The following is a 12,860-nucleotide window of genomic DNA, read 5'->3' as shown; positions in this document are numbered from 1 at the left end:
CTGCATTTAATCCTTCATCCTCAACCTGTCATTTAACATGTGTGTGACCAAATATGTCACATGTACACACATAACATCATTTTTAATAATCCCATAAGGAACAAACCAACATGACGATAGCTTAGAGAACTGAAAAAGGCAACAAGTAAAAGCAGTAATATAACTTTAATTATTCAAGTATTTGTTTTTTAATATAAAAAACATACAATATATAACAACAACCCCTTGCGGGATAGATGCTTTCACAGTAAATGTCACATTAGCTTATAATACTACAAAACCTCTGAAAAAAAGAAAAGAAAAGGAAACTGGTGGCTATTGAAAGCCTCAATTTCTGAGAAACAAAAACTTTTTTTTTCGTGATGTCAGTAGCAGTGCTTCAGTCTGATACGCCAGATACACATGATAATACATCCAGTCAGTAATAGTTTCACCTACAGTTGCACGACTGTGTTTCTCTTGATGTGTGGAGGAGCTGCTGACATACAGCGAACATAAGCAGCAGGAGTAATGAGAAGCTCGAAGCTGAGAGACTCAATTAGTCTTCCTCAAGTCTGAAAATTTCAAAGTGCATCTAAAAAAAAAAGAAAAAGAAAAAGAAAACAAACAACAACAAAAAAACCAACCCAAAATATACATCTGAGTATTTCAGACAGAAGAGGCAATGAGATTATGATGACTATATGTAAACAAGAACGTCATCAGGCAAAGTCTTTAAAGAAGCATCCGGTGATTTCTGCCATGTGGTTTCATTATTACCTATACTGGGGCAAAATGACCAATTGAAAATGACCAGTTATATCTCTAGGAGATTGGAAATTTATAATATAAAGAGTCTAATTGTAAGCTTTGTATTTGACTTTGCATTATACTGTAAGAAGGATGCAAAGAGGGGCAGAGCAGCGCGAGTGTAAATGTAGTTTTATCTCAACAGACAAGCTGATTTGTTGCTGGAAAAGATTAATATTTGCATTCTTGTTGCCTAGGAACTCTTCTTTCATTTGTGAATAGTATACAATAAAATGTATAACATTATAGCTGCGATGTAGTGATTTGTTACTTAATACTTTCCTGCACAGAACTTCTCTTTTGGCTAATAATATCAGGGTGCCGAGTCAGCAGCCATGGAGCTGTAGAGGTTCAGTGTCTTGCTCAAGGACACTTCAGTAGGGGGAGAAGGTTTGTAAGTGTGAGAGCTTGAACCTGTCCCTGCCCATTAGGCCACGCTGTTCAAATGGATGACACTCACTGATTTAATGCTTCTAAACAATAATGTGGTCGCACTGGAGCTGGAACACAAGAACAAAATTACTGTCAATAACAACACCACATTTTAATTATGCGTGAGAATAGGCGCTCTACAAGCCCCATGCATTCATTAACAATCATGAGGTGTAATCAGCAGAAAAAGACAGAGATGGTGTTAATGAAAACATCTGTCATGAAATAGAGACTTGCAGCAGCCTTCAATGCTTTTTTTTTTTACATTAATCAGTGTGTAAATGATGAGGACTGAAAAAGGACAAAAGGCAAATAAAAAAAAAGAAAAGAAAAGAAAAGTTTTGTTGTTGTTCAGTGGTCCCCTAACATCTCAGGTGCTTCTTGCTGGACATGTCATTCCAAATGCGGTGCATCTCCTCCGGGGAGATCTGGTGGACGGTGATAACCCGCCTGTACCTGCAAAGACTGTAGGCCATTTTCCAGTGATTAAAACCACTGTTCTGATAAGGGTGTATACCCAGCTTACGCAAACACAATCCCACATAGACATCCTCCAGGTGCAACAGTCTTGTGTGTAATGAAGTCTTGTAGATTAGCTCAGCTACATCTGCTGAGAACACGTAGCCTGTGCCGGAGCAGAAGGGAGGGTATTTGTTCTCAGGGTACAAGTCTCTGGACATGTACCACTTACTGCGCATATCTCTAATAGGACCACCGTTTATCACATAGCCGGTGAAATACCTTCTTCTGGGCTTGGTGGTGGGCTTGAGGAGCTTGTATATCAGATTGTCCATGTTGACGAAGATGTCACTGTCTGTCTTCATGACGTACTGCGCCTTGGGGCAGAAGGTGGCCACCCAGCGCATGCCCATCATGGTCTTGAGGGTGAGGTTGTGGTAAGAATCAATAAAGTTCTCCACCACTATATCATGAAAGATCTGACTCTCCTGCTCCACCATCTGGTTGAGGACAGCGTCGGTGTTGATGCCCAGCAGAAAGACGGTGAGGATGCGGATGTCGCTGAAGGTGCTCTCATCCCCCCACGTCTCCCGGATGGCTTGGCGGGCGTCAAACTCCTTGTGAGTGGTGCTGATGAGGATTACCAGGAAGGGAGTGACGCTTTCGCACTTCTTCGGCTCGTTGATCACAAATTCAAAGGTGTGTGGGTTGAGGGGGCGGGTGCGGATGTTGGTGAAGGTGACGTTCTTGTGAGGTTTCACAGTCTTCCGTATGGACACAGACATGTGGCTGACATAAGTGGACGTCGGACGAGATATACTCAGGTACCAGAGAGCACTCGCCCAGCAGACCACTGTCAGCAGGTATAAACATGACACTTTTGAAGGCATTATGCTGCATTTAGGTGTATTTTGATGAGCTGGATCATGTAAGGCTTTCTTTCCATTAGCAATGTTTCACCCAGCAAGGCAGCATTAAGCTGCGCCACTGTGCAGTTTGACATTAATTGTCGGTAATGGATTACTTTAGAGAGAAGTGATGCTGTTTCTGTTTCAATGCAAAGCACTTTAAAGTGGTATGGATGTCCAGTTTCTCCTGGGGACACTGGAGCTTCTCCATTTATATCTGAAAGAGAGAGAGAGAGGAATGACATGAATATAAACACACACAGCAGGTGTATATACAGTATACATAAGACAGGTGTTTGAGTCAGTCATGAAAGAAACCATCACAGTTTTTTTTTTCAAAAACCAATACAGTTGTCAGTGGATATAACGTGAATTAAATCCACTTGACTATCAGCTACAAGTTAAATGGATGAGGAAATGCTGCATGAATAATATTACATGTACACAATAAATAACCAACACTCTGGAAAATATTGCACTCTCTGTATCAAACTTATCATTTGGATGATGGGATCAAAAAAATATATAATCACAATTTCAATTTCTAAAATTAATTTGTTCCATCTGAGTGAGTCCAGTAGATAGAAAGAAAAAAAAGAAAGATAGAAAGGAGAGGACTCTGATGAAATCAATATCTAATAAGTTTCATCACTGGAGAAAACATGTGGGGAAGACCGCGGTGCCATTAGCCGTTTAGCAGAAGTGACTCATTGTCAGACACATTTATATTATTCATTGCAGAGGTTTAGTTATTATTCACTGGCAACATGAATTGTGATGTGAGGATTGTGCACATTACTGCATCCCTGGTTTGCAACAGGCCAAATGTGCTGTGTGATTATTCACATTTTCTTTTTCTTTTTTTTTTGGTCTAACACTGAGTGATAAGCAACACTGAATATTCAATGGTTATGTTCATAATGAAGTTTATTTTAATAAAAAATGAGGGACACACAGTAACAACAACAGCAACATCCTGCAGATGGTTTCTTCAGAGCATTGCGAAAAACTGCAGCATTTTCTTCTAAAAAGGTTTTTGCTTCAATGGAGAAAAACAGACCCTGTGAGTTATATCATATATTATATTTTCATATCTGATACATTAATGTCTATACTTAAAGCAGAAGTAAGTGATCCGGTCGTTTTGGCTAACTTCCTGTCAGCAGATGGAGTTAGCAGTCCCCTCCCTTGTTCCTACGTCACCACATTCACGCGCATCCCTTGGCTGCACACACAGAGAGGACTGCCCCTTTATGCCGTTCTCTCTCCTCATTGGATAAAGGTTGTAGGATACAAGGAAATTTTTCTCCTCAGCTTACAGCAGAGCAGAGTGACTGACAGACCCGTGTTTCGGACCCAACACTCTATATAAGTGATTGCCGTCGGAAGATATAACTATTTAAGACTTATATTAACATAAATATTCCGCTTACTTCTGCTTTAATGTCTTTACTTCACTATTGTAGTTGATTAAATTGGAGGCAATTTTAAAGGGACAACGAGGAGTTTTGGAAAGCAAAGTGTTTTCACACTACATTTCCCATGAGCCTCCGCGCGCACGGTGAAATTCTAGGACCGGCGCAAGACGGACGAAAGCGAAAACATTTGCCAAGAATGTTTTCATTAATCAAGAATGAAAGTCGGAGGTTCAAAGACGATCAGATACCGTCATAGTTCCGACCATATGTTATTCCCAAGACCCACCAGGCAGCGTCCGGAAATGCTGGGCGAGCCGACCGCTAATAATAATAACAAAATAACAATAAAGACAAAACGATATATTTATCGAAAATGGACCCATTAACAAGTGTTGGTAACCTAGATTCATCCACATTAATATGAGACTTTTTTATAACAAAAAACAAACTCCTCGTTGTCCCTTTAAAGACTGAACATCGTTGGTTTAATTTCTTCATGATCAAGTAAATCAAGTGAAGTCAATCAAGTGTTGTGTAGCAGAAAGTATAATATTTAACTTTGATTGATAGAAATGGAAGTGGTACCTCAAATTTGTACTTAAATACAGCACTTTAATGTGTTCATTTTCCTTATTTCTGTTAAATCATTACTCAGTTAAATGCTTTGAGTCACAATGTAAAAAATGCAAACACATTGTCACCATTCGATACATGGTTCTCATGCGCAGGCTGACATTTTACAAGAGGAGACAAATACCCTTTTAAACTCAAACCAAAAAAAAGGGAAGAAGCTCTTGTTCTGTGGCACAAAGGAGCTGTGGGGTTGGCAGCATTCTGCATGACAGTGTGATATGGTGGCACAAAGGGAACACCGTGCCATGATATGCTTCTCCCCTGGGGTGTTTTATTTTTTTTCCTTCCCCCCAGTTTGTTCAGTGCTGCATTGCTGCACTGTCTGCCTCTGAGCTGACAGAAATTTGGCATGTCTGTTTCTTGAACAGTCATTCTGCAGCACGGAGACCGGCGCAGCGTTTGTTTGTGGCTTTGCACAGGTGGCTGAGCACCTACAGTGGCACGTTAGCATGCAGATCATGTATCCCGGCTTTTGAAGCACCCAGTGACTTTTCTTCCTCATCCTGTGACGGCAGATCAGACGATGCACTTCACAAGGGAATGGCCATAATGCAATAAAAGTCTGCATATCGATCTTCAAAGCTGAAGAGTAGCGAAATCCACTTTGAGCAGACAAATGAAGCCATAATAACATGATTTGAATTGACGCATGGAGTGCAATTACCTGCAGCATATACCAACATTGTACACAAAGGTAACCTGTTAGACTAAAGGACATGACATTAGCAACAAGAGACATGCACACACTTAGAACAGTGCTTTTCTCTAATCATACACCTTTTAATGAAAAACATACTGTCCTATCTTACATTGTGACAGCATCTATACTGTTTATTTGTGTTGGCTCCAGAATAGATTTTCTGGCAGTAGATGATCAGTTTGAGACTGTCTTACAAATTGTGTTGCTTCTCAGTCTATTTTCTGCTGAACCATTTTTCCCCTCGAGTCTTTCAGTAAAACTCTTATGTTGAGAGTACTTGCTCACAATATCCGAACTCTCTTCCTGCGAAATTACTGTTAGATCTCATAGGATTTGGAAAAGCAAACGATCGTTATTAACAACAGTTTACTCAGGTGCAAGAGAAACACAGACGCCAATATGTTATAATAGCAGAGGAGGGAGGAGGGTCAGGTGGAGGGGAGACGGAATAACAGGGACGGAACAAGCAATGGCTGTTTGCTTTTAGATTAGTAACACGGTAACAAAAAAAAAACTTACACAAACGTAAGCCACATGCTGTGTGTACATGTGTACAACATGGCGATGTGCACAGAAACCAGGGCCAGCTGGTAGCAAGCAATCACTGTGTCCCACATTGTCACTTTGAAAACTCAGTTTTCACACCGGAAGCAAAAAAATAAAAATTATGAGACACAACTGAGGCAAAGTTTATGTGACAGTGCATTTGGCTGGCAGTCTGTAAAACATAACCTCCAGTGGCTTTTCAGAACAAACACTTCTCATCTGGGTCTCATGTGCGTCTCCACCACCAGATTAAACAGACTACTAAATGTGTCCCTGACTCTGACTGATACAGAGGAAAATGCATTTTACAGCTTGCGAACGTCTGTCATGAAGAAGTTCAGAATGAACTGGGGACGCTCTGTGCGTAGAAGCAAAACTGAAGTGGATTACTTAATGTCCTGTTGCACCGCTGTCTGAAAACAGCTGTTTCTCATGTGCTGACAAATTGAAGCTTGAACAAAGTGACAGAAAGCGCACGATAAATAGTCAACATGAAATGTTTGTGTGTGTGTTTTGTTTTACACATTGAGATATTAAACGGGCCTCTTTGCCACTGGACTGTGTGACAGCACATCAGTCCTTGTGGGGATATTTGTCAGTTTTCTGAAGGTGGTGGAGATGTCACTTGTAGAACTTCAGCCATCTGTGTCTTGATAATAAAATAGGTTAGAATACACTCTCTGAAAAGTGCTATGTCTTCAGGGAGGATGGGAATCTATCTGTGACTCACTGCTGTAAACTGAGATGGAAAGGGCTGTGGTTAGCTGGTAAGCATGCTAACTACACACTTGCCAATTTTTAGATACCACTTTAGATTTTTTTTTCTTCCAGGGTGGGTTGTTAAATTGATAAATCAATGGTAAAACATGCATGAACACATCAAAAGATTAATTTAAATTTTGAGTTTAGATTCCATCACATATCATTTAATAGTTATTTAATGCTAATTATTATTAGATCAACATCACATGAGCGTGGAATTAACAAATTTTGTTTTTTAATTTAACAATTAATTACTGAAATTCTTTTCTCAGCTACATGCTTCTCAGCTACATGCTTGAGACAGTTCCCGAATAATGGGAATGAAAAGTATGCAACATTTCTTCTAGACTGATGTAGAGCTGTTAATGCAAACTTTGCCCATGTGGAAATACTGTAGCAAAACCCACAAATAGCTCTTTTAAAGCACTGAGATAATATAGAAAATACAGGGGGCATGAGAGGGTGCTAAAGGGGTTGCCATTTACTGATGTTCAGGTTGAACTGTGGAAAAGATTCGGCATAACGATGCTTTCTGCTCTGCTGCCCCTTCACTGAGAAACAGTTTCCCAAGTAACATCTGACCTCAAAACCATCAAATACAGCAAAGATTTTTTTCCAAATGCGTTTTTGGTGTAATGGTGTTGATAAAAGTAACTCCGACCTAGATGGGTTAGACTCAGCATGGCTGTCGAGATGATAATGTTTAACAACCCTCCACTACTGGGTCAATGCATTTGTTTTGGAGTACTGAACTTGAAATATGTAAACCATCTGTCAGAAATCCATCAAACAAAAAAGGAAAATGCTCTTTTGACCCCAATTTGTTAAACGGCTCATTAAATGTGCACCTGGCAGTGACTTTTGTTGTCAACTCATATCCACCACCTGGTAAAACTCAGACAGCCTCTGGTTCTCTCTGTCTGTGTGTGTGTGTGTATGTGTGTGTGTGTGTGTGTGTATGTGTGTGTGTGTTGAAGCCTCGATATGGTTAGCTGGCTGTAACATTGGGGAGAACCTGCAGGCTGGCTGCCAGACCTTTGCAGAGCTATTATTCCAATCAGCCTCCATAATGCTGGATGTCACACTGAGACTCGGTCATAAAATCCCCTGCTCCGTGTGACCAGGACTGGGCTGGTGACTAGCAGAAAGGATAGTAAAATATGGTAAAATGCAGTCTGTAAGGAGGGGGACAGGTGCAAATGGTCAGACCTCTGAGCACTGGACTTGCAGGACATGAAGCAAAGTACAAAACACGGCAGGGTAGGGAATTAAACGGGGGCATAATTATCCCATGCTACCAACAGAGACCTCATTTATCATGATTTATTATATACCAAGAGGTAAACTTGCAGAGGGAACAAAGCACAAAGACAGCCATTCATCAGGATGTGACATTTCTTTCTCTAAGCCTCTGGGTTGACTGTTTGGAGGACCGGTTTCTAAAAACAGCCATTATGCCCTCCTCTGCACACAACAAAAATGTTTTGATTCATGGGCCCCTGACCATGTATAGACAGGTCTCTTAAGTGTTTAACCAATAGCAGCCTCTCTGAACTAATAGATTACCTGATTGAATTAACTGCCCGATACAAAGCTTACTGGGGAGCGCCATGTGCCAAAAAAACTCGAATTGATTACCGTAGCTTTTATTTGACACACACACTTTGAATATTGCTGGTTATATATTTAATCACACAACACACTACTGGCATGAATTTAGTTAAAAATATTCTTTTTAATGACACACACCTTGCATTTGCTCCCTGCATGACGACCAGAGTGTAGCTGCACCATGCTGTTTTCATGGAAACACCTCTGCAGCATTTGGTGATCAATGCAATGTATGAGATTTTGGATTCCTGTTGACTCTTGTTCGCAGAGTCTCTATTTAAGATGCAGATCTTAGCATGGGTCGCGCCCACAGCATGCATGTCTTTGAGTGACATGAAACACTGATGACTAGATCGCCTGACGGAGTGTAGATGTGTGGAAAAATGATATGCAAATTCGAAAATTGAAACACAGCGAGTGGCAAAGTCTCAAATCCCCCTGCTCAGCACTGTGTTGCTGAGGGCCACATTTGCAAGCTTATAGCTGAGATTGAAGTGACCTTGAAGAAGAAAGGAAAGTGACCGTCTGCACAGTTTCAGAGCTATTAAAAGATGTTTTTCATAACATTTACTTGAACCTGTCTACATTTTATGAACCAATCTTGCCGGTGCCCTATTAGAAAACATAAATCAAACAAAAAGCCCAGTTGGAAAGACATTTTCTCAACTATAGTGCCAGATCCCTTACCCACAAACAAGGCTGTAAAGCTTGCACATCACTCTGTCTGCACAAATGCTCCACTCCAGAAAGACCATTGTGCACCATAAGATCTGTTGTTCTAGACGCACAGATTGCGTCAGTATATCAACTGAGTAAACACACACTTCCTCTGAGTAATGCCACACATCCCTTTCACGTATTAGACTGGAGAGACACTTACTGTGCATCATTATTTACTTTTTTCTGAGCTGTGCCCGTTACTCTTTGATACAGTAGGTCTATTTCCCCTAGTTGCCATGGGTACCCAAGATGTTGTATAAATGAAAGTGGAATCAATTCAGTGACCTCCAAAGTTTTTGTCCACTAATTCAGACTGAAGCAACACCCACTTGTATGAATGGCTGCTGCTTTGTCTGTCGAGACTCTGTGGTGCACTGCAAACTATCATCATGAAATTGAACAGTCATAGGAAAAATGTCTTTGTGAAATAACAATTGACTTTAGAAAAAGGACATTTTACAATAAGAACTGCTGAAATGAAATGAAAACGACCTCCAATAAATGACAAGGAGGATTATATAACATTTCATATGAATTCGTTACATTTTTAAAAGAATATTGAATGAAGAATTGACAAATAGTCTCTACTTATACAAATTATACATTTCTTACTCTATATTTATGTACCCTCCAGATATATCATGGCATAATAAAATGTTATACTTTGGTTTCTGAGATGGTTTTTACAAACACACATAAAATAATCACTAGAAAGTTACTTCTTGAAGTTACAACTTCTTCAAACTTTACTTCCTTCATTGAACTTGTCAATATCTATGAATATGAAATTATTTTTCATTTAACCTCTTCCATACGAGGCCTATTTTTGCTGCTTCCTGTCCGGAATTACTTACTCAAACTAAATAGAGTATCTTCACAACTACAATGGCTGTATAAATAATCTTGGTCTCAAAAGAAAGCTAAGACTTGTGAGATTTCTACATAAGTGTCAGAATCAAGATATGTGTTACTGTATCAACATAAATTCATTTGGAACACAGTAGAAAATGTAAAATTTGTATCCCCGCCTAATCAAAAATCACATTAGGAAAATTACCTTTGAATGATGAATATTATCCTAATTGGCCTTGAAAGTAGTAAAGTGATATCTGATCATTAACTGTGTAAAAGTAGATGCTAAAAAAAATGAACCTAAGCAATTTTACATCTGTTTTAACACAGGCCTATGTCCAGGCGGAATTTGACCTTTCTCAGGTACCAGACAGGAAATATTTATTATATAATTATATTTCACTAATTCAAAATCACTAATGGTTAACTATGGTTATTCATTGCATCCAAATACAACTGTTTTTGAGTCATTTTGAAAATTCACCCAGCCTTTATACTATACAGACATCATTTCAGTGCTGCCCCCTAGGGACAGGTTTGGTTTTAGCACCATGCCACTCCACAAAACAGTTTTTGTCCTTGCCAAGGGTTAGGTCAGGGTCACATTGGCCCCACCATCTCCAACCTCTTCTGCTGAAACTCTTTCCTTTTTTCCGTTTGCCATTGTTTTGAAAATCCAAGTCGAGCAAACATAAACAAACGCAACTTCCTGTGTGTGATTCGCGGGGGTCGTTTTCGCGCCGTTTGCACAGTTATGCGGCGCAGTAATGACAGTGCCGAAACAACCCCAAAGATCGTCAAGAGGACACACTTCACTTCACCCCTTGGTATGTTTCTAAACAGCCAGGGTGTTTGCTATGCACATAGGGCTATGCATGACAAAACAACAAGCTAATAAACTAGCAGCGTTTTTTCGAGCTGGAATATAACTTTTGACCACAAAACCGCAAAGGTAAGATGCACTTTTGTAATCAGCAGAGTCTCTGCTTTCATATGACATGTCGTTTGTTTGGTTAGCATAGGTTAGCATGAGGTGGTGAAATGAGAAGAAGCACAAAAGTGGATCTGCGTTGTTTTTGCGTTCTTGTTACATGCCCATATAATTGCTTGGGGTTTGAGCTGTGTTGTGTTTAGGTGACAATGCTTGGCATGGGCTTTTAAAGTTTTAGCTGAGTTTCTCTCCATCATTTTGGTATGCTAAATGTTAGTATTGGAGCTTCCTAGCGTGTGGAGAGATCGTCTATACTGCACGCACCTCAGGCTGCCCCCTGGCCAGGGGGCGCTCGGGCTCAAGATGTTGCTTCTTTTCCAGTCCTTGACACAACAACATGAGGTTACAATCTTCTGATAGAGACATGGTGGCTATACACAGCATAACCTACCCACATTAGCAGTTTAATAATGTTCTGCATCAGTGAGAGCTCGCCTCTGAGGTGTGAAATCTGAAACCAGATGAAAAGGATCAGTTTCTCCATTTTCCATAGACTCCTGTCCTTTATATTGCTCCCTGGCTGAAACATTAGGGGAATATTGTCATTTACATATTTTATTCTTAGGGCTTGATCTGAATAGCATTCTGCTATAATATCAAACCAAACACTGGGGGAAAAAATCTATACAGCAATTAAATGAGTAAAGCTACATTAGGCTGAATGAAAACTTTTGATAGATTGAAAAACATAAAACTAAAATCGCACTTTACTCCCTTGAGTGTCACCACGTCTTACAGAAAATGAATACAATGTATAAATGTTGATAGGCTATCTGAATGCTGCTCTTCAACACATATGCTTGGGTGGAAGACCGCTTTCTGCTGTACAGTGTACCAGAAAATGCAGGATTAGATTTATAATAGGTACAAACAGTTTTTCCTTGAGGAAGTGAAGTGTAAAATAATCCTACACAGGGGTTGATGGTGGAGAGTCATTCAGGTTTCATTATCACAAGCACAATTATACTTTAAATCAAGAGGAAATGGCAGTTCATAATCATATACTGTAATATAAAGGCACTGCATGGCTAATTTTAATTAACTAGAGGGTGCAGTAAAATGTAAGAAATTAGATAGAAGTGACTAAGCAGTGATTGTCCAGTCATAACTTGCCAACCACAAGAAGACATGACAGACCTGCAGAGTAAATATCATAATTTATATATATATATACTGTATATATATATATATATATATATATATATATATATATATATATATATATATATATAAACACAACATAATTTAGATCAACATAAAGAAGAAACATTAAATGTGTTTCTGGACTGTCAGGAAATGTTTATTTGTAAGCTACAACTTCTGCTTTTGTCGTGGTTATGATTTAGGGCACTCGATCACATCACATGGTTAAGGACGGTTAAAAAACATTGTTGCCTTTGATACAAATTTTAATACTATTATGGTAACATAAATGACATGACAGGACATATTTACAGTGCTTATAGTTATGCCTGCATTTTTGTATTGTTCTTTAATTGGAAATTGCTTGAACTGCCAGTTTATCAGGTATACCTAATTATAACTAATGCCGTCTAATGTTGTTTGAAATCCCAATGTAGCCCATGTCTGGCCCTCTGCGTTGTGTTTCGGTACGGACTGCCCCAGGTGGGGTTCGAACCCTGGTCTCCCGCACGGCGGCGACGATGCTAACCGTTTTGCCAAGAGATCAATGATCGCTTGGCATCGGGTTTGCACGTCTTTTATGGGTGAGTGAGTGCACCCGGACCCTCCGTTACACCAACACCATTACAATTAAACTACTAGTATCACAATTGTTGATTATGTCTGCCACAGAAGTATAACAGTCGCTGACAAAAACAAGAATATGTAAATCCATGGAATCTGTAATGTAAAGACTGTAGGGCATTGAGGGGCAAATTTGATGTTTTAAGAACTCAGTGTAATTTATTCAAACAACTTTAAGTACTGTATGTCTCCAACTTTTGATCCTCGAACTGGAGAAACAGATTTAAAAAACTGCATGGTGGAATAAACATTAAGCAATATCATCCGTACCC

General features: G+C 39.6%; 1 protein-coding gene across 1 annotated transcript in view; it reads right to left on the bottom strand.

The window, feature by feature from the left end:
• Positions 1-148: 148 nt before the first annotated feature.
• Positions 149-12,860, bottom strand: part of b3galt1b (UDP-Gal:betaGlcNAc beta 1,3-galactosyltransferase, polypeptide 1b) — a 48,322-nt gene continuing 35,610 nt past the window's right edge. The window contains exon 2 of the mRNA XM_085764356.1: positions 149-2,805. Within this exon, the coding sequence (XP_085620482.1) occupies positions 1,584-2,570 (987 nt within the window). The 5' untranslated portion in view covers positions 2,571-2,805 and the 3' untranslated portion in view covers positions 149-1,583. The remainder of the gene's footprint in view (positions 2,806-12,860) is intronic.

Source organism: Trachurus japonicus, chromosome 21, assembly GCF_045865225.1.
Source record: "Trachurus japonicus isolate A0001 chromosome 21, Traja_1.0".
Lineage (NCBI taxonomy): Eukaryota > Metazoa > Chordata > Actinopteri > Carangiformes > Carangidae > Trachurus > Trachurus japonicus.
The sequence above is the reverse complement of the archived record's forward strand: the minus strand, read 5'-3'. Positions and strand labels throughout refer to the sequence as shown.